This window comes from Barbus barbus (assembly GCF_936440315.1).
Source record: "Barbus barbus genome assembly, chromosome: 37".
NCBI classification, from domain to species: domain Eukaryota; kingdom Metazoa; phylum Chordata; class Actinopteri; order Cypriniformes; family Cyprinidae; genus Barbus; species Barbus barbus.
This window is the reverse complement of record NC_136715.1, coordinates 19,087,910-19,110,162: the sequence shown is the minus strand read 5'-3', so window position 1 is coordinate 19,110,162 and position 22,253 is coordinate 19,087,910. Positions and strand designations below refer to the sequence as shown.

The 22,253-nt window shown below is 37.6% G+C and overlaps 1 protein-coding gene across 1 annotated transcript in view; it reads right to left on the bottom strand.

Annotated features, from left to right (window-relative positions):
- The window catches only part of LOC306857231 (ephrin-A2-like), a 123,023-nt gene extending 116,438 nt beyond the window's left edge, over window positions 1–6,585 (bottom strand). The window contains exon 1 of the mRNA XM_079397060.1: window positions 5,690–6,585. Within this exon, the coding sequence (XP_079253186.1) occupies window positions 5,690–5,829 (140 nt within the window). The 5' untranslated portion in view covers window positions 5,830–6,585. The remainder of the gene's footprint in view (window positions 1–5,689) is intronic.
- Between the last annotated feature and the right edge of the window lie 15,668 nt (window positions 6,586–22,253).

Here is a 22,253-nt window from a genome sequence, read left to right as displayed (position 1 = left end):
AACTTGACGGAGAACTCAATGGCACCTGGATGAAAGCAAAACAAGAAGACTTTACACAAACACCCAGTCCTCAGATTTGATATTTAAACCAAAGCCAGTGTGCAACGCTCCTTTGAAATCATCCGTTTTCTCTTCCATCTGGGGAAAGATCCACCCGTGAAAGAGCACCTACCTCAAACCAAGTTTGAGCTCCCTGGATGCACGTGACTGCCAATGTGCTATGTGAATGTGGGTCAGGCATTAAAATTTATGAGTAATACAGAAGGCAGGGTGACGTTGTGATTGGGGCTGTTGCTGGGTATAAAAACAGACGAAAATAAACTGTCGCACAAAGAGGTGAGGATGCAGGGGTGATAAGGTGCCCTGTAAGGTCCTGGGAATGAATTCTGGTTTGTGTCCGCAGCAAGAAAGCGTGAAAACTAACCGTCATGACGCCTGTCCCGAAAGCATTTCAGCTGCTGCTTAGTATAAGAGAGTTTGTACTGACTAAACTGAGTGATTCAAAACTTTCTGAAAGCAGACGAAAGAAACTAAAACGTACCTTAAAACAAAAGAACGAAAGCTAAATAAATGACTATTTAAAAAAACAACCCGACTCTAGATAACTTCAAATATTTCGCTTTAAAACACAAACAAACATGCGTTAATAAACACCAACCTTGAATTTGGTTTTTGTTGTCTGTTTGTGCACAAAAGTGTTTGGATAGCATGTCACATCTGTGCAAATGTTCACGTGTAAGCAGTCATTTTGTTGCAGGGTGAGGGGCAGGACAGTGCAGATAATGGCGGAGAGGGTTATGTTACTCCTGCAATGCAAATTTAGAGAAGCACAACCGTTTCCCACCATTCAGTGGCTGAAGCAGCGGGATTTTTTATTTCAACCTGCAGTAATGTAACTTTGATAAACGGTGAAAACTGATATGCCGATGAAGCTCATTCTAGGACATTTTATTTAATGCAACTTTGAACCTAGATTACTGATTACTATTTTTTTTTCATACGGCCGAAACCACACCGTGACTTTAAACTTTAATTACATATTAGAGCCTTTTCATGCAATATGGCGTTACACCATTTGCATTATTCACTGCCGGCGAGGGCTCCGTTCCCTTTTCGGACCATGCATTTAGGGGAAAAAAAGGGTTCATGAAACATTCTGTCATTGATAATCATTAGCAGATGAATCTGAAGTCCAGCTGTAAACAGAATGGAAGGATTATAGCTATAACAACCGCTGACCTATAGACCTCAGTAACTGAATTTCTCCCTACAGTTCCCCAACTGAAGTAGCCCGTAATCTCATAGAAACGCAGCACCAGTGAGGCTGCGTGACTGCGTGCACCCATCTTAAAAGACGCACTGTTGTTTTAGCAAGTGGACACAGCTGACCGCCATTCCCACTGTAATCTGATTTCCAAACTAACGAATTCACTGCGCCCGAAGCGCTGTCAGTTTAAGTGCTTTCCCTCACTGTAGCAACTGCGTATTAATGGACGAGGATCGTTGGGGGAAAAAAACAATGATTATATTTATACACTTTAATGGATGAGTTAATTTGATTAAACCGCCAAACAAAACGGCGATCTCATGCTAAAGTTGCAATAAGTCACGGGATAGATGGCGAATCGGTGGTTGGAATGGGTTTTCTCTCAGAGAATTGTTCCCTCGACCCTCAGGACGGCAGGTCACAGTCCTAGCAGAAGAAACACTCGGTCATGCATTGTGAAATTTGACGTATTTCTGTCTGGATGAAAGTGGAGTGTAAATTCCTGCAGCTGCCTGAAATGAATTATAAACACACATACGGAAAGAACGCACAAACAAAGACGTGGAAGCTGACTGAACTCTAAGTGCTGCTTAAAAAATCAATTAATGTCAGGCACAATAAAGTGGGCACTGGGTACACCTGTATAGGACTTGCCACAGAGAGATAAAATAGAGAAATAAAACAGATTAAAAAAATAACTCAACATGCTTATTGATGCAAAACTATTATTTGAGCAAACAAATTCAGTGTCTGAAAAACAGGCTTTATTATAACGATAATTTGTCACTAAAATAACATATTTAATGACATTTAGCACTTGGATGTTTTGACACTAAACTAGATCATTATTACAACGGTAACTAAATTATTTTATAAAAGTTTCAAAATGCTGCCTCAGGTGAAAAACCAACAAATTAAGATGAAATAAAACAAAACAAAAAAGAACAAAAAACTATTCCTAGTAAGTTGTCGTAGTATGACTGCATTACCCCCATACTCCATTTTTTGTCTCCAGCTTGCACCATATTCCAGAGGCAAGTGTGAGGGTTCACAAAATGGCGGACAAATCTGTAAACTGGGGCAGAACATGGTGCAATGCCACCTACAGGAGCTGAAGTTTGACACGAGCAGCCAAGGTCAAGCTTGAAGTCATTAATTTCAGGCATTCTAATCACAATAGAGGTTAATGACCCTTAGAGAATAAAATCCATGTGGATCCATACAGGCATATCTGTGTCTTGCCCTCATACAGGAGTCCTCTGACACCAGACATCCCTCATAACCTTGAGGAGCCAATTACAATATGACAAAAAGCCAGCAAAATAAAACCATACAAAGAAGAAAGTTTCCCTTCAAGTACAATTGTTTCTTATTATAGTGGATTAAAAAAACATCTCATACGGATATCATAACAGGATGATAAAAGAGAGCCGTTTAAAAATCTTTATTCGTCATAAAAAAAAAAACCAATACATTGCATATTTTTGTACCTGCACAGGGAAAACAAGAAATCCAATAAAATATTTTCTTTAATTAGTTCATTCAAATTCAAATGGATTTTTACTTCAAATAATTAAATTAAAATAACGATAACATTAATGAATAAAAAAATAAATCAAACTATAGAAATAAAATGCTTTTGCAATGTTTAGCAAAGCATGTGGTTCTGCTTTTTACTAATGAAATTAAAGTCGCTACAGATAAGAACGTCCGCTAAATGGTTTAAACTAATGTAATGCAAGGATTTATTGAAACTATTCGAAGAAAATGATCACTCTTCAGACCTGAACAGCTGTCCGAAAGTGCTGCACGACGGCGTACCCTACGTGAAAACTCACTTTTCACCCTAACTGCTTCTTCTAAGCAACCAGACCTCACCGTAAAGCCACAAGGGTTAAATCGACACCTCTGGGCTCAACTCATACCGAGCAGAAATCTATTTCAGTGTATTTATTTATGCTCTGATTGGGGTCATTTAGCACAAGCCATTTCAGTCTCACACTCTTAATTGAGCCACGTAACAGACTCAAACCATCGAGGCCTGATTCAAACCACACCAGACAGAACCGCTGGCTTTTATGGTGGCGTGCAGGAAAACCACAGATCACAATGAAGCCCGTAAACTCTAATTTCAGTTTCACAGGGCTGCAAACAACCAAGCCCAATCCACAGAGCTCCAATGCACATCTGCTCTGGATTTCTGAAAATTCAAACTTGGAAGATCTGATACGTATATCTCATAGATCTACAGGCTGACCGGTAAAATCGATAGCATGGGTTAAAACACTCTACAACCTAATAATAGAGATGCATTTTCCCTGAGCTCTCTCTCACATACACACACACACACAGAGGGAAGACCCGCTTCAGTTTAGCTGAGCAAACATTTTACTGCCCTGACATAACACAGCAGACACAAACTTACAGGTGGAAAAATAGAGAAAAAATTATCCAGACATGCCGTAATCACCATTTTATTTGATTTGTTTTAATGTATCAACACATGGAATATGGGAACAGAAAACTTTTTTTTTTTTTTACCTTTATTCTTTCAGATTTGTGAATGAATTTAGCTTTTTTTAGAGGGTGGGCGGGTCTAATATATTTTTTTAAATTACTGTAATTATTTTATTACTGTAAATTATTATATATAATGTATAAGCCATTTTTTTTCCAAATAAATAAAAATTAAAATTTTAAAGACTATGATAAAAAAAAAAAAACACTTTTATACACTCAGTAACAGAAACTCTTTGTTTCTTCTATTATAAGGCAAACTGGAAAAAATTAAGCTATGCAAGTAAAATCGCCTTCTCATTCCTAACTTCCAAACTATTGTTTTTCTCAAAACCCGTTCCATACAAACAAACAAAAAGCAACAATCCCACAAAGCACAAATATAAAGCTCAAAAAAACTTCTTCACAGAAGTACTGGTGTGAACAAACATCTGTGGACTTCTCAATAATCATACTGGTTAAAACTGTGGCATGTAATGTATTAGTTTGACTGTGTGGTTACACAAAGCTCCGTCCTCTGCCAGAAACTGCTTCTGAGAGGGTGCTGGGGTGTTCGGAAAGGGGCGCTTCATCTTAGACTATTTAAACCATATGGTGATATGAAATGAAAAGTCTAGAGTACTGATCCCACCTCAGGAACATCCATGATGAAAGAATGGAAAACAAAATAACAGTGTCTTTAAAAGCTGACAAGATATAAAAGTATGCATTCATTTGCATAATTTTGGTGATTATCAACCCCACGGACCAACGGCACACAATATAACGCAGCATACCGCCCTCAGTAACTCATAACATTGTCAGACAGTAAGCGTGCAATAAATGAGGCCATAAAGTTACAATGTGCTCATAGAGAGGCTGATTTTGTGAGAAGCCCTATAAGTACTTTCAAATGGAACACACAAGTTGTTAAAACAGTGCCCAGCTGAGGCCTTCTTGTGTGTGTTTTAAAAATCTCCATTGTTTCTTGTGCGAAATCACACATGAAAAACTCAAAGGGAAGACTTTGAATGTTCCGGACTGAGTAAAGTGACTTTACGTAACTTGTACCAAATCTGATCATAGAAATATATATTTAAAATATATGGTGATTTTTCAATTGGATGCATTTGACTAACTTCAAAATTATGTTTATCTATAATAAAAAACATTTACTACAATAAAAATCTGAGCATGGCCTGATCAGCTTTCAAGTGGATTTCAGTATAATAATGTGTGATGAAAATTATATTTCTACATTTGTGGATAAATGTTGAGTAAGCAAAAAATACACTGCCATTAATTTAGTTTTTAAAATTTATGAAAAATAATTGTAAAAAACTTTTTTTATGTGCATGATAACTAGTAAGAAACCTTTTTTTTTTTTTTTTAGAGAAAACTCATTTGTTCAACAAGATGTAATGACAGTATTTTGATGTCGAATCTTTGATGTGAATGACCAAAACTGAATTTTTAAGGTCCTTTGGGAAAATTGAAAAGTAAAAATTAAAATGTCTAGGTAGAGGACGAGCCTAAAGTAGATAAAGTGTTGCAGATGCAACATTTAAAAGATTTTACACTATTTAAAATGAGGAAAAAATCACTAAAGAGACACAATAATAAAAAATAAAAAAAAAATTTAATTTAAATCTGTTAAAACTGGAATAATGCTTGTTTTAAAAAAGCCCCCCTTTTTCCCCTAGAGGGTCACACGTTTCCCTAATTGAGGAATCACTTGTATATTTATTTATTTATTTTTTAAATAAAGGTATATTAAAATATATATATATTTAAATAAAAAGGTTAAACTAATCAGGGCAGAGTTGTGCTCAATTTTTATAGTTTCAAAGAGCTCAGTCATGACTCTGCAGTAGCAGGTAACGCTTGACTCCCATGCACTCCCTGATGCAGTGAGATGTTTCTTACCTGGGATTCGTGCTGTTCCAGTACACAGCATACCGATCTGAAATGATCTTACTGTCATCCGCACACACGGTGACCCAAAACAGGAGGACGACCATGAAAAGTGTCAACTCCATCTGATACGCAATAGAGTTCTTGTCCATAATGTCAACGCAAACGGGGAGAAAATTCAAGCTCAGTTAATAATAGCAGGTGCGCTTAAGAAGAACGATCACGTGTGGGTGAGTCTTATTCACACGCATCACATTCTTCTGCGAAGGAATAAAAGTAAAGTCAAAGCTCAGCGAATGAACTTCTCACGGAGGATCCATCCAGCATCTCGACCTCCATAGCTTGAGATGTTTCCATGACGATTGCGCTGCGTGTCAAACTACAATACCGCTCGCTTTTCGCATCCATTCTTCCTTCCAGCGGCTTTCAAAAACTTTTCTCAGACTTGTAAAAAGTGGCCAGATCGTTACCATCCATTCAGGCGAACGTGCGCGCTCTAAAATCCTGCTGGTACTCCACACACGCGCGCGCGGTCCGTGCGTCTCCTCTCTCTGAAGCCACCTGAAGCGAGTCGGTCTTCTTTATCAGCAGTCAGTGAGAGGAAAAAGTAGCCTATACTTCCGTGACTACAACTGCGGTGTGAAAGTTATCTCGGTTGCGTTCTCGTGGCGCTCTCACAGACGCGATGCTGAGCCCACACGCGCCGCATCACGCGCAAAGTTGATGCCGTGGCGCTTTAAATGTCGCTTCTGCACGTCAACAACTTGCTGCTCCTCACAGACCGACGACGCTCTCACAAGCGCAAACTGACATTTCTACCTATGGACGGGCGGTCCTGCCTCCACAGCGCGCTGTCTGTCTCTCTCTCAGCACATGCCTCAGTCTCCTCGCTCTCTGTCCTCGACTGCGGGGCGGAGCTGCTCGGCGAGAGGGACCGCCTGGACCTGCACACTCAAACTTTGGAGATATTGCCCATTAAGAAGGCCATTAAATGAAATTAAACTCAATTACAGTTCGCATTAGATAAAGAATGATAATTGCAGAGATGTGTGGGTGTGTGACATGCTAAAATGTTGTTGTTTCTAAACTGAGCACTGTAATGTAAAACTGTTTGTAAATTTACGGTAAAAACAAAATGCCAGCTCTTACCAGAACTTTTCCCTTTTCCTAAAACTTAAGGGACAATAATATTACAAGCATTACGGTAAGGCGTCTGTATTTTACGCTCTTACATTAAATTATAACGTTACATTTTTCCTTAAATATAAAAATTATTCGTAAATAAAATATGTTTTACAGTAAAATGTATTGTATTTTTAAATGCACAGTTTAGCCTTACATTCATTTTCTGCTGAAACTTTTTACATTCTAACTTCCACTCAAAAAAAATAAAATAAAAATTATATATATATATATATTACTAAATTATTTATTATCTATAATGGTATGTTAGAATTTATTGATTTCTGATTCTTTAAAGTTACCTGCACGTTTTTACTTTTGTCCAGATGTGTAAAATATTTGAAAAGTAAACAATAAAAATGTTGTAGAATTTACTTCGAAGCAATTCCACTCTGAAATGTATAGGAAATAATCATTACAAATAAATAGCGAGTAACACATTGAATTAAATGTGAAATTTTGAAGCTGAATGACTGATACAGTATTTTCTTATACAACATACTCCAATATTCTTATTTACAACTTTGGTGGGACAAATTACAGTGTATCATGATGTGAGTAGTTCTTTATGGTGACCAAGTAGGGCAACAAGTTCTTGGAAGAACATTCCTGACAAATAAACATAGTCTTTATACTAAAACTAATAACTATACCACACGTCGGAGGGGACTTGTAGGTTGATAACAGTCCAACCCGAGTCTTAAACTAACCTCTAAACTACTTGATAGTAATGCAGGTCGAGGAAGAACAAGGACAGTCATCATGCATGGTAAAATCATGGCGAGCGCTCTATCAACCATGCTAAATCATCAAATGAGAGAAAAGGGGGATGGTGCTTTTGCTGTATTTAGTGTAAAAATGCTAGAGACAGATGTGCACATAAAGAGAGACAGAGAGAGCGAGAGTCACTCCACAATGTGTGATTCAGCACTGATTAATATTTAAGCAGTAGAGTAGGCTGCGGGCTCAACGGACACATAGCAAAGAAAAATACAAATGAAAGTTTAATTCTGCTTTTAAAGACGGTACGGAGATGAATGGTGCTCATGTATTAAAGATTCAGGGAGTTTTATGCATATATGTATGGAGCATGGAGTGCTTAATGACTTGTGGAGGGGATTGTGAAATGATTATACCTCAAACAGGATACAGATGCTATAAGGTGTAGGAGGAGACACAACAAGGAAGGTACATCACAATCACGCATGTCACAAAATATATAAATATTAACAGAGAAACAGTCGTGCTTGTTTATTATATAATACTACAGTATTAAAATAGATTGATGTCACACATTTGCTGATATTAAAAACAGCATGTGCCTTTCTGAATAAGTCTCTTTAGTTTATTCTATTTGGTTTATTTAATTTCTTTATTAGCATTAAAGACATGTTATGATGAAAATGAATGAGAAAGAATTAAGGGATAATATTACAAGCATTACAGTACAGGGTTTACCTCACTGTAGGATTTTAAAGGGTTACTCCACCCCAAGATGAACATTTTGTCATTAATCACTTACCCCCATGTCGTTCCAAACCCGTAAAAGCTTCGATCGTCTTCAGAACACAATTTAAGATCTTTTGGATGAAAACCGGGAGTCTTGTGACCGTCCCATTGACTGCCAAATAATTACCACTGTCAAGGCTCAGAAAAGTACGAAAGACATTGTCAAAATAGTCCATCTGCCATCAGTGGTTCAACCGTAGTTTTACGAAGCTACGAGAATGCTTTTTGTACTCAAAGAAAACAAAAATAATGACTTTATTCAACAATTCGCCTCCTCCTCCTCCAGCACCACACAGATACACAGTTTTTGTTCAAATCAAAGTGTAAATAAACATAGAAAATTTATTCGAATTGTTGAATAAAGTCGTTATTTTTGTTTTCTTTGCGTACCAAAAGTATTCTCGTAGCTTTGTAAAACTACGGTTGAACCACTGATGGCAGATGGACTATTTTGACGATGTCTTTCGTACTTTTCTGGGCCTTGACAGTGGTAATTATTTAGCAAACCTCCCGGTTTTCATCCAAAAGATCTTAAATTGTGTTCTGAAGACGATCGAAGCTTTTACGGGTTTGGAACGACATGGGGGTAAGTGATTAATGACAAAATTTTAATTTTGGGGTGGAGTAACCCTTTAATGGTCACTAATTAATATGTTAATACATACATATGTGACCCTGGACAACAAAACCAGTCATAAATGTCAGTTTTTTTAAATTGAGATTTATACATCATCTGAAAGCTGAATTGATGTATGGTTTGTTAGGATGGGACCGAGATGCAGCTATTTGAAAATCTGGAATCTGAGGGTGCAAAAAAAAATAAAAATCTAAATATTGAGAAAATCGCCTTTAAAGTTGTCCAGATGAAGGTCTTGGCAATACATATTACTAAACAAAAATTACATTTTGATATATTTACGGTAGGAAATTTACTAAATGTCCTCATGGAACATGATCTTTATTTAATACCCTAAAGATTTTTGGCATAAAAGAGAAATCAGTCATTTTGACCCATACATTGTATTGTTGGCTATTGCTACGAATATACCAGTGCTACTTATGACAGAATAGATGTGATTCACTCACACCACTTTTACTGTATTGTGCTGTGATCGCGTTGGCCTGACATGAAGTGTTTGCCAGCAGAGGGCAGCTGACTGGAGTTGACCCTATGGCTGGATTCCCTCACTTGGCTTTGTTTCATTCTGACATTCTCTTATCTCCGTCCTTCACTGCTGCATAAGATCCGTCAGCAGTCATATTCATACACTGAAAGCCCTAATAGACGCTCTGAGAGGAAATGTTACTGCTGCTGCTAATAAACTGTTCACAAACAAATTACTCTCCCTCATGGAAATCGTTTGACAAGTCCGGACAATGTTTGAAAAATATATCTGTCAGCGTAATAGGTCACTTTCTTAAAAGCAGTCAGTTGGAAATGTATATTGGCCTGAAGAGAGATGTGGCTAACAGAGACAAGAGGCCACATCTGTTATTTCTTTCCTGAAAGATCGGCTGCACACGCCAGCAACAGCTGTGTGTGCGTGTAAAACTATACTTGAGGGAACAAGCATACCTTTCCAATAAAGCTTCAAACAGAGCTGTACTTTTGCCGGACGGCAGCTAAAGCTTTACTTGAGCACTTTGTAAGCCGAGACGGAGAAAACACTTTATCACAGGAGTTTTGCTTCAGGTGAGGTGTTACTCCTCACTTAGTCTTGCTGTTGTTATTTATTTATATTTTTAATTGGTAATTATTCCTGTAATTAAGTGTTTTAGGACTATAAATAAGTATGTTTTCTTTGTGATTGTTTGGAAATATTTCTATGAAGACTCAGAAATATGCTCTCATCCAGTTCAGGCACTCTATTATAACTTTTATATAAAAAAAAAAAACATAATATATAAATCAGCATGTTAGAATAATTTCTGAAGGATCGTGTGACGCTGAAGACTGCAGTAATGATGCTGAATATTCAGCTTTGCATCACAGGAATATATTACATTATATTAAATATTAATTGACTAGGCTAATTAACTGATTTCTGTTTGAATATGAAAATAAATTCAAACTGAAAATGGTTATTTTAATTTAAATGAATTGTAATAACATTTCAAAACATTACTGTTTTACTCATTTTTATCAAATAAATTCAGACTTGGTGAGAATAAGAGACTTCATTAAAAACATTGAAAACCATAATGCTTCTGTACTCCATGTGTGTGTGTGTGTGTGTGTGTGTGTGTGTGTGTGTGTGTGTGTGTGTGTGTGATATAAATAAATTAAAAGATGCACAATGCATAGTAGTAATGATCCACTTCATTTTGTGCCTAAAGATCAGTGAACTAATCTGTTATAGTATTCGTAACTGCAGGCACAGCATTTTATCAAGCCCTCAACACACTTTCAACACTCTCAACTTAAAACAACATCTTGCACTAGTTGTTAAGACCTGGACATTTCAAAGGTCCATGTAACCACAGAAACTGTGGGCCCCTTACTCCTTGTAAGAGTAAATGTCCCCGACACAGAACATGGCTGAATATGAAATGTCTCTGCAGCTGGAGTCAGGCCTCCTCTGATGCAGCTTGTGAAGGTCATCAAGTCCCATATGAAGCCCTGCTGTAAACTTTAAATGCCTGCTGGCACAAAAGTGCTGCAGATACAGATTCCATGACCGGCCAGTACACTGAAATTAATATCCTAGGGTTTATCTCACTTTAGCCCTTTAAAAGCTGATACCTTCACAAAAATATCCTTTTAAAAACACGTGACGTCATTGAGACTAATTAGAAAATGAAATGCACATGAAAGTGCGCTGCATTGAGTTCAAGGCAGTGCTTTAGAAAAGACTGCGCATCGACAGATGTGCTATAAAATGACTGAATCATACACTCAAACGCACCCACACGCAAAGGCTCCGATGATGCAGACAAATATCATAACATTAAGACCATCTCCAGTGGATTATGAGCAATTTATAACACAAAGGTCATTTCAGTTCCTCACTTTAACATGCGGAGTAAACATTCGGTGTACCCTGTGACTTCTTCACCACGAAAAAATTTAGAAAATCAATCCCATCTGTTCGACTTCCATTTAGCATAATGAAAGGATTCACGGCATCTTATTAGGTTTCATTAATTATCTGATCATGGGTGAAACGAGAACCTGAATCTAACTCTCAGCCTCCAGTGAGGAGCCTATCTCTGCTGATGTTGTACGCCCCCTTTTGAATTTGTGCGGTACTGCATGAGCAGGCTTAGAACGCCTGGAGAAAGCTATCCGTTAGCAATCCCATTCATCTCAAAGTTGAATCTCAAACTATAATGTAAATGAAATTGTGATTTATAATGTCACTTGCAAAACATTTTTTAATAAATAAATAAATAAAATCCTTGCCTCCTGCAGGTGTCACCGAGGGAACATATAAGGTATGAATGATCTCTTTTCAAATTGGCTGTGTCTGAAAAATGTTACCTTACCTTCTCATATAGCATTAGGAAGGCATCAAGGTATATCAGAATGTTAGCAATACCCCCTGTCATAAAATAGAAGACCTACAACTTATTTACTGCAAAAGCAGTAAATTAATCAATTAAATTATTTAGAAAAATCACTTTTCCCTCCAATATTATAATTTCATTTGTACTCTTAAATAAATAAATAAATCCATCCATCCATTCGTTAAAAAAAAAAAAAAAAAACATCTGTGGTTGCCAAAACTTTATTGTAATAAAATATATATATATGGTAGTATAAGGTTTTACTGATATCATTAAACCGAAATTTATAACTTTTATAAAACACTGACAACCGCTGTAGAAACACAGGTGGTGAAGAGAAAACTAGCTAAACAAGCAACTCATTTTCCCATAAGCAATATAGAAGGTGCATGATGTCATAAAAATGCAAAACACCATCAAGGTAACACAAGACACACTTTAAAAAAAAAAAAAAAAACAGATGCAATAAACATTCATTTAATAACATGTAACATTAAAACCATAATACATTTTTTTTTTTAAGCTATTTCCATGAAAAAACATCAGATGTGAAGCGTTACACAGGGAATTCTGGTAATGTCAATTTATGTGTTTTACTCTGAAATTACATTAAAAATCCCCTTAGATTGTTAACTATCTAACAGGTTTTTACTTTTGAAATTACGATGAAATAAGTCAATATTATATCAGTTATATTTAAAGCCTTGTTAAAGGTATTTCTGTTTGTGATTAAGTCTGTGATCAACAAATGTTTTTGATTCTTACACATTTTGTTCATCATAGACAACATTTATGAATTTTGAAACCTAAATACAATCACCAGAAGTAAAAAGCAGGCAATTAGTGAACTACACTACGTTTACACGTGGTGATGTTAAAGTCACATGACTTTAACGTCACCACTATCCGACAACGCCTTCAGTTTTTATTTAAAAGCATTTTCCATGAAGGTTTGAGTTAGAATAGTTTGCAAGAGTGTGATTGCTAACAACCAGGCTGTAAAAGTGGACTAGTGAGTACCCGTTTGACATGACAACATTTAATGTTCCTGATAGTCTTCATAGTCCAATTTCGTTCATTAAAACCTTAAAAAAAAATCACAGTGGGTATACTAATGTATTTAATGACGTAGAATAAAAGATGAAAATATCTTGAGCTTATAATAACCACAAACTATATTTGAGTCATTAAAAAAAAAAAAAATTGACTTTAGGATAATTACGGAAGTTCTAAGCGGCCATGCATTATTATAATTTTTCTGTCTTGTTTTCTCGTGATCACGACTTAATTTTCTCGTGATCTCGACATAACGAAAGTTGTTTTGTCGTTATCACGACTTAATTTTCTCGTGATCTCGACATAACGAGTTGTTTTGTCGTTATCACGACTTAATTTTCTCGTGATCTCGACATAACGAAAGTTGTTTTGTCGTTATCACGACTTAATTTTCTCGTGATCTCGACATAACGAAAGTTGTTTTGTCGTTATCACGACTTAATTTTCTCGTGATCTCGACATAACGAAATTTGTTTTGTGGTTATCTGGACATAACGAAAGTTGTTGATCTCAACCTAAAAACCGTTTTCTCACGACGTAATTGTAGCTATAGTGAGAAAATCAGGGTTGCTGTCTTCGACGATAAAGTTGCAGACCCGACAGCCTCCTTCTCAAGTGTCGAACACTTATGTGTAAGTCGTCAAACACTGACAGACACAGAGCTAAAATGTCCGAGTATGTATATGCATGACAAGTATTCTATCATGGATCAATGTAGTCGGTCACACACACAACACCTTCAATATTTGGGATGGTACTTATACCATATTTTTATTTTTATTATTTCAGTTTGAGTGAGTCCCTGATCAAAGTAAAAGCGAATACGATCATCCATGATGCTGCGATGATGCTGCTTCTATAGCATTTTCTCATGCCGAATACACAGAGAAAATTAAGTCGTGATAACGACAAAACAACTTCGTTATGTCGAGATCACGAGAAAATTAAGTCGTGATCACGAGAAAACAAGACAGAAAAATTATAATAATGCATGGCCGCTTAGAACTTCCGTAGATAATGGAACTGGAAGTGCTAAAATGCTACATCGCTTCCAGGTTTTGGCCTACAAAATTATGTCATCCCTTCAGCACTGTATAGGTTCTCTGATGGGTGGTCTTGTCCCATTTCTTAAGTGTACTGGGACGGTCAGTTGCAAATCATCACAGAGTAAGGAAAATCACAAAAGCAACACCTCAACTTCACAGCAGCGTGTTTTCCGGTTCCACTGCTCAAGTTGAGAAGCTCAATGGCAAACCGAGAGTTAATTTGACACATTCCTGTGCAGCAGAGATTCAAGGAAAAGATGAGTCAGTCCTCCACATACACATCATGAACAGACAAATCTAATTACTGGCTGATTCTAGCAGCTTGAACAGATTACATTAGCCCTCCTCGTATGAGCGTGAGCGGAGGGTAAGCGTGGGCCAGCCGGCACTGGCCCCGCTATTAGATTACGCAGCACTGTGTGGCGGTACAGCACTCTGTCACCATCAGCCAGGAGAAGAGCTACTGGCAAATTATTCGAAGGTCATCAGAAGGCCTTAAGCCATCACAGCTGGGGTCCCGAAGGGTCAGAGTGGTTATTTTGATCCCTCGGCCACTTTCTGTTATTGAACGAGAACGGTTATGGTCGTACAGGATGTTGCTTCAATCGCTAAATAAGATTTGTGGTGATGGACATTTACTGGAAAAATTAGATATTAAACACACTGCCAAACACAGCATTACCGGCACATGTGTGTCCTAATGGACCCAGGTGTGTGCTGATGATTTGGGACAGATGGAAAAACCACTCTGAATCTGACACGTTGCTCTTTTTAAAAAAAACTGGAACTGTGTAAATGCATTTTCAGGAGCAGAAGTTCACTCAAAGATCTCTGCTGAGATCTTTTGGATGTTTGCAAATGGCTGACGAATACACTGTAATAGTTTAATTGTTGAGAAAGTTAATCAAGGCATCATGATCAGGGAGGAAATTAACAGCCACCACGTAATTTATAGCCACGTATTCAGGATTCATGGACAAAATTTATCTTTAAAAAAAAAAACAAATTGCTTCACCAACGACTCAATGACTGACTGACTGCCAGCCAGATTTGGGGTTTTGTTCGCTATGGTGGCAAGGTTTGAAACTGGTGCAGTGTCAAACAGTTCCGCTTGTAATACTTTCAAAACATACAAAAACACACCTGAATGGGCAAAAGCAAATTTGATCATTCCAAAAAAATCTTCAGTTTAGCCTAAAATCTTGTTGGGACTAGATATATTGTGCAGCAAATTGTCAACTAGCAAATTTTTATTTTTTTAAATAATAACTTTTATTTATTAAGAACAGCACAATATTTGCGTCAAGAGAACATCTGGCAAAGCAAATCTTATATGCAATAATTTATATAGAAGCATATGAACCTAAACACACAAACAGTGACAATCGACAAACATCAAGTAAAAAAATGACACAACAACAACAACATAAATAAATAAAGCATGAAATCAACGAAACAATGAGTCTATAACAGTAGCCAATTCAGAAGTATAAACTAAATCAATTTCTGAAACTTAAACTGAATAAATAGTAAACAGTGAAATATTTTTTTTTTTAGTAAATTGACAAATAAATAAAAAAATACTAGTTTGGACTAGTAACATGTAACATGTTTTATGTGGATTCTAAATTTTCCAAAAAAAACTTATGTTGGATAAAATGTAATTCCCTTTTTCTAAAGTGCAGATTGTTTGCATACACACCAAAATAACACAACAAAAAAATTAAGCAAAAGGTGTTTTCTAAAACCCTCACAAACACAGCGAGTGATCCAGGATACACCAATCTACGCTACAGGCCAAACTGAGCAGGCTTTTATCCAGCAAAATGGGACCATTAATGTAAATGGAGACCCATCAAGGTCTGTAACAGAAACCCAGAACAGAACTGCATCTTTCTGTGCTATCTGAGCAATAATAGCGTGAGATACAAATGTAGCATAATGGAAATAGCCGCTCCGCTCCAGGAGAGATCCATTTGGGACAGTCTATAAGAGATGCACTGCTGAGTTCTGACTGGCATAATCATACCATCAATGGAGCACTTGATAATACACACGTACGGACACAGATTAAGTCTATCAGTGGACTAAAGACCACTGACAATGTTATTCAGCCCAGCGATTCGAGTTTTAATCTGTGCCCTGGATACATGCAAAATATGCCAATTGTAAATGTGCACATGCCTGCCAAAAAAGGAAGCTTGTTGTCAGGCAATGATGTTTTGGTGGGGAAAAAACAAAACAACAAAAAACAAATACATATTCAGGCATACAGTAACCACTAAAAGTATTTAGACAATTAAAGGAATAAATTAAAACTTGCTGAAAATTTACTCACACTCAGGCCATCCAAGATGTAAACGAGTTTGTTTCTTCATCGGAACAGATTTGGAGAAATGTATTACATCATTTCCTCACCAGTGGATCCTCTGCAGTGAATGGGTGCCATTAGAAGAGTCCAAACAGCTGATAAAAACATCACCATAATCCACACCACTCCAGTCCATCAATTAACATCTTGTGAAGTGAAAAGCGGTGTGTTTGTAAGAAACAAATTCACTATATAATTCATTTTAACTTTAATACATCACGTCTGGCCAAAATACAAGTCCATAATCCACAATAACTCTTCCTCCAGTGAAGAAGTCAAGTTTTGACTTTGTTTTGGACTGTTTTCACTTTTCACACTGCTTGATCTGTGCACATTTCTCTCCTGATTCAGATGAGACTTTTTCACTGGAGAAAGTGATATTACGGAAAGAGAACTATTTTTGCCACGGTTTAAAGTCTTAATGATGAATTTGTTTCTTATAAACATACAGCTTTTTCACTGTTAACTGATGGACTGGAGTGGTGTGGATTACAAGTGGTGTTTTTATCAGCTATATTTCGACTCTCATTCTGATGGTACCCATTCATTGCAGGGGATCCATTGGTGAACAAGTGATGTAATGCTAAATTCATTAATATGAGTTCTGCTCGTTCATTCTTGTGAGTGTCTACATTCCACCGCAAGCGCACGTGAGCACAGCTTTACAGAAACTCACTGATCAGATCACAGAGAGTGAGCAACAACACCCAGACTCTGTTTTAATCATTCTCGGGGACTTTAATAAAGCAAATCTCTCCCGTGAACTGCCAAAATACAGACAGCACATCACATGTCCCACCAGAGACAGTAATATATTGGATCACTGTTACTCAACAATAAAGGACGCATATCACTCGGTTCCACGAGCAGCTTTAGGACTCTCTGATCACTATTTGGTTCATCTTATTCCGACCTACAGGCAGAAACTTAAATCTGCAAAGCCTGTATTAAGATCTGTTAAAAGATGGACTAATGAAACAGAGCGGGATCTACAAGCCTGTTTCTCTCTCACTGATTGGACTGTTTTTGAAGCTGCTGCCATCGATCTGGACGAGCTCACAGATACTGTAACATCTTATATCAGTTTCTGTGAGAATATGTGCATTCCTAACAGGACTCATCTAATCTACAACAATGACAAACCATGGTTCACTGCAAAACTCAGACAGCTCCGTCAGGCCAAAGAAGATGCTTACAGAAAGGGGGATAAAGTCTTGTACAAACAGGCCAAATACACACTGGAAAAGGAGATCAGAGTGGCAAAGAGGAATTATTCTTACAAGCTTACAAGGAAAAAATTATCTTCCAGTGATCCTGCTTTAGTGTGGAAAGGCATGAAGGATATCACCAGTTACAAGTCACCATCCCACAGCACTCTGGAGAATCAACACCTGGCAGACGACTTCAACGAGTTTTATTGTCGTTTTGAAAAATCACCCCACACCCGCCCTGAACACCTCTCCACACAACCATTAACACCTCCAGCAACCCTCCTCTCCCCCACACCTACAATTCAAATCAGCGAAGAAGATGTGTGCCAGGTCTTCAGGAAGAACAAAAGAAGGAGAGCACCAGGCCCAGACGGTGTGTCACCAGCCTGCCTAAAAATCTGTGCTGACCAGCTGGCCCCCATCTTCACACAGATCTTCAACAGATCACTGGAGCTGTGTGAAGTCCCCTCATGCTTCAAACGCTCCTCCGTCATCCCCGTCCCAAAGAAACCCAAAATTACTGGACTTAATGACTACAGACCTGTGGCCCTAACGTCTGTAGCCATGAAATCATTTGAAAGACTGGTTTTGGCTTATCTGAAGGACATCAACGGGTCCTTACTGGACCCCCTGCAGTTTGCCTACAAGAGCAAACAGGTCTGTGGATGATGCAGTCAACATGGGACTGCACTTCACTCTGCAGCATCTGGACAGACCAGGGACTTATGTGAGGATCCTGTTTGTGGACTTCAGCTCCGCATTTAACACCATCATCACGGAAACCCTTCAGAGTAAACTAACCCAGCTCTCCGTCCCCACCTCCGTCTGTCAGTGGATGAACAGCTTCCTGACAGACAGACAGCAGTTAGTAAAGCTTGGTGAATTCACATCCAGCACTCGTACCATCAGCACCGGAGCTCCTCAGGACTGTGTACTCTCCCCACTGCTCTTCTCTCTCTACACCAACGACTGCATGTCTAAAGCTCCTGAAGTTTGCAGATGACACCACACTGATCGGCCTCATTCGGGACAGTGACGAGTCTGCTTACAGACAGGACGTTAAGGAGCTGGCTGTCTGGTGCAGTCTTAACAACCTGGAGCTTAACACGCTCAAAACTGTGAAGATGATTGTGGACTTCAGGAGAAACCCCCCTGCTCTCCCCCCACTCACCATCATGAACAGCACTGTGACTGCAGTGGAGTCATTCAGTTCGGCTGGTAAAATCACTCTGGACCCCTCACATCCAGCACACTCCCTCTTTGAACGGTTACCGTCTGGTCAACGTTACAGAGCTCTGAGCACCAGAACGACCAGACACAGGAACAGTTTCTTCCCTCAGGCAATCCATCTCATGAACACTCAACAATAAACGTGGAACACACAACTATAATACACTATCCATTCACCACACTCACTTATTTTATTTTTATTTCTCATTTCTAATTTGCACATACTTGACCTGTACATACATAGTTGTCTATATTATATATTGTGTTTTTGCTGCTTTGTACATTGCCTATTTGGATATTTGTATATTATTATTTTATTATCTGTGTCCTGTCCTGTTGCTGTCTTTCTGTTGCACTGTGGAGCTTCTGTCACTACAACAAATTCCTCATATGTGTAAACATACTTGGCCAATAAAGTTGGTTCTGATTCATTCATTCATTCTGAACTAATAACATTAAAAAAAAAATCTACTTTTCCAAAAGACATTTTATAGGTTCAGACCATGTGGGTTGCCACTTCACAATCCATTTTACTTCCATAATGTGACATATTTCCAAGTGAAATTTGAATGTAAATTTGATCACTTCTGGTTTTACATTGCTGCCACTGACAACAAGAATGAGGGTCATGAAACTTCAAAATGACACAGGGAATCAAGTCTTCTATGGAAAGGTTATTTTTAGATTTGAGAACGAGCAATAAAGAAAGAGGAAGAGGCTGACTGTAGGCATAAAACTTGATGAAAGCCAAATCTGAACCAGTGAAGAAAATTGAACCTTCAGTAATGCCCTAGGACAACACAAAGATTTCTGCACTACACAAGCAGCTTAGTATGACCAGAGACACTGCAAAGGGGAGGAGATGGACCTATAAGAACTTTAGAAAAATAGAAAATAAACAGTAACCTTCAGTTTGGTGCAGCAGGAATGGAATCGCCATTCACGTTTTTCTCTATGGACATTTTCTTTGCCTTTCACTTGTAGGCAAACTGGCATTTCATTTTTCAAAATGACATTTTTCAGTTAACCAGTTTTGAGTGGAAATTAAAAACAGAAGGCATAGGACCATAAAATGTTTCGATTCGAGGGTTACAATAGGCTGTCCTACCTGCCTGTCATCGTATGTATTCGCATTTATTATTGTAATATTATGCACTTTGTACTGTAATGTTTTCTCACCAGTGAATGAGACATGAGGTAATCTGACAATGTCGCTGGTTAACCTCTGGTCTGTCTATGTGCATTCACATGTTTTGGAGGAGGCGTGGTTTCATAGAGTGATTTGCAGGGGTGGGATCTTATGCTTTCAAAGCTAGCCTCTCTGAAATTTCCTACCCTACTTTCAAGCAGTTAAGGAGGTAGAAATGCACCTTTTATTGTTGTTTTGCCAACCAACATTAAAATAGCAGAAGAAGAAGAAGAAAGCAGCATTTCCGCCACCTACTGGACTGGCAGACGAAGTGCCACATGGACAGGAAGCATGGTCAGCATAATTTTACTATACAATTACTTACTCAATTTGTTTTTAACCACATCCAATTATAAGACTTTTTTGCTAACACTCTCGGGTGTTTTATTTATACATTACATTTTCGCTTTTAGATGAACTTATCTCATCCTTAGTGATCATTATAGCGACTGGCCGGTTTCTTCGGTCCGTTGGATCAAATTGCATTCTCGCCAAATTTGCAGCATTCCAGAGTTCAGCTTGAAATTGAACCAAGACCATATCCTAAAGGTGTTTTGGTTTGAATCCAAGAGTGATCTGCATGTTCATGCAAGCATACACAAGCTAAACTACAGGAGAAATCACACCAGGGTTTTATACAAATATTAAATAGGTTTATAAATGCCCTAAATGCACGTTTAGCATTATTTAAGCTAAATTTCACATTGTTGTTCATTAAACTGATCAAAAGTTTTAATAATACAAAAAAATTCTACACGTTTTTATAAATAAACACTGTTCTTTTGAACTTTCTATTCATCAAAGAATCCTGAAAAAAAGTATCCCAGTTTACACACACACACAAATTAAGCAGCAAACACTCTTTCCAATATCGATAATAATGAGAAATGTTCCTTGAGCAGCAAATCAGCGTATTAGAATGATTTCTGAAGGATCATGTGACACTGAAGACTGGAGTAATAATGTTGAAAATTCAGTTTTGCCATCACCAGAATTTATTACATTTTAAAACACATAAAAACAGAAAAAGTTATTTAAAAATCGTAATAATATTACGGTTTTATTTATGATCAAATAAGGCTCACCAAGACTGCCTTTCTTTCAGCCTTTTTTAAAATATATTAAAAAAACAATGAAAATTCTTACTGACCTCAAACTTTTGAACGACAGTGTACGATACCTTTGTTGACCATTTTTTTGTTAATATATTCCTGACGCTTTTAAGATCCCAGTTCTTCAGTTCACAGAAAATAGCTGCTTAGAGGAGTTACAAAGATGGCTGTAAATTGAACTTAAAAGGATATGACTTTGATATGAGTGCCATTATCGCAAGAACAGCATATAACCAAACACATCTATTCTTTGCACTTTGTTAAATAATACATTTTCTGTTATTATAGTCATTACTTGACGTGGCATATTTCCTTAAATGTAATTCATCATTTATTTGGCCCTGCTCTTTATTAAAACGATTGTCTGCAGCTTGTCTGCTACCGCTGTGGCAATCCAAATGTAATGTTATTTGTCATGCCAATAAAGCTCAGTGAATTGAAACTGAAACTGAGAGAAAGGAACAAAGAGAAACAAAGAGAAGAAAGAGAGCCAGGGAGAGAGCTGACCATGTTTTATTCATTGTAGCACCAAGTGAAATTTGGACTCCAGGTGCACCTATTTTAGTCGTCTCTAGACACCTCACTTCCCAGGGCTCTGAGTGTTTCCATTTGTTCAGCTTGAGCAGTTCAGTTCATCAGGACTTACACTCGGTTTTTTTTTCCCCCGCGATTTCAAGATTCGCCTTTTCACTGCCTGCAATAAATAGTTTTATACTTGGAAGTTGTAAACTTGTGCTTGAGTGTTTTTTGGCAGCTGTCTGCAGTGTGGTCAGGCTTCATAGTTTAAACTACCCTCTAAAAAAGGCCATATCATTTATCAACATTTCAGACTGTAATTTATGAATTTCAACGGCTATTTTAAGCAGAACGGCCATTTATACGAAGCAAGCCATTTTCAGTAGTTCTTCATTACAGTAAAACAAACTTTAGAGCCTCACGGCTCAGAATAACGGAGAAGAAAATAAATGAACTCTATTTAAGGTTCCTTTGTTGTAATTAGCATTATAATTAGCCTTTTAACATCTCTGAATGAGACCAGATCTGTCTATCCAGCAGTCCGATCGTTCCAGGCCTCCAATTAGTATATGCAGCAATAAGACAGCATTCTGTCATAGATCAGTATGAGGCTATTAGGTGACTCATTTAATAAGCACTTTTGTTAA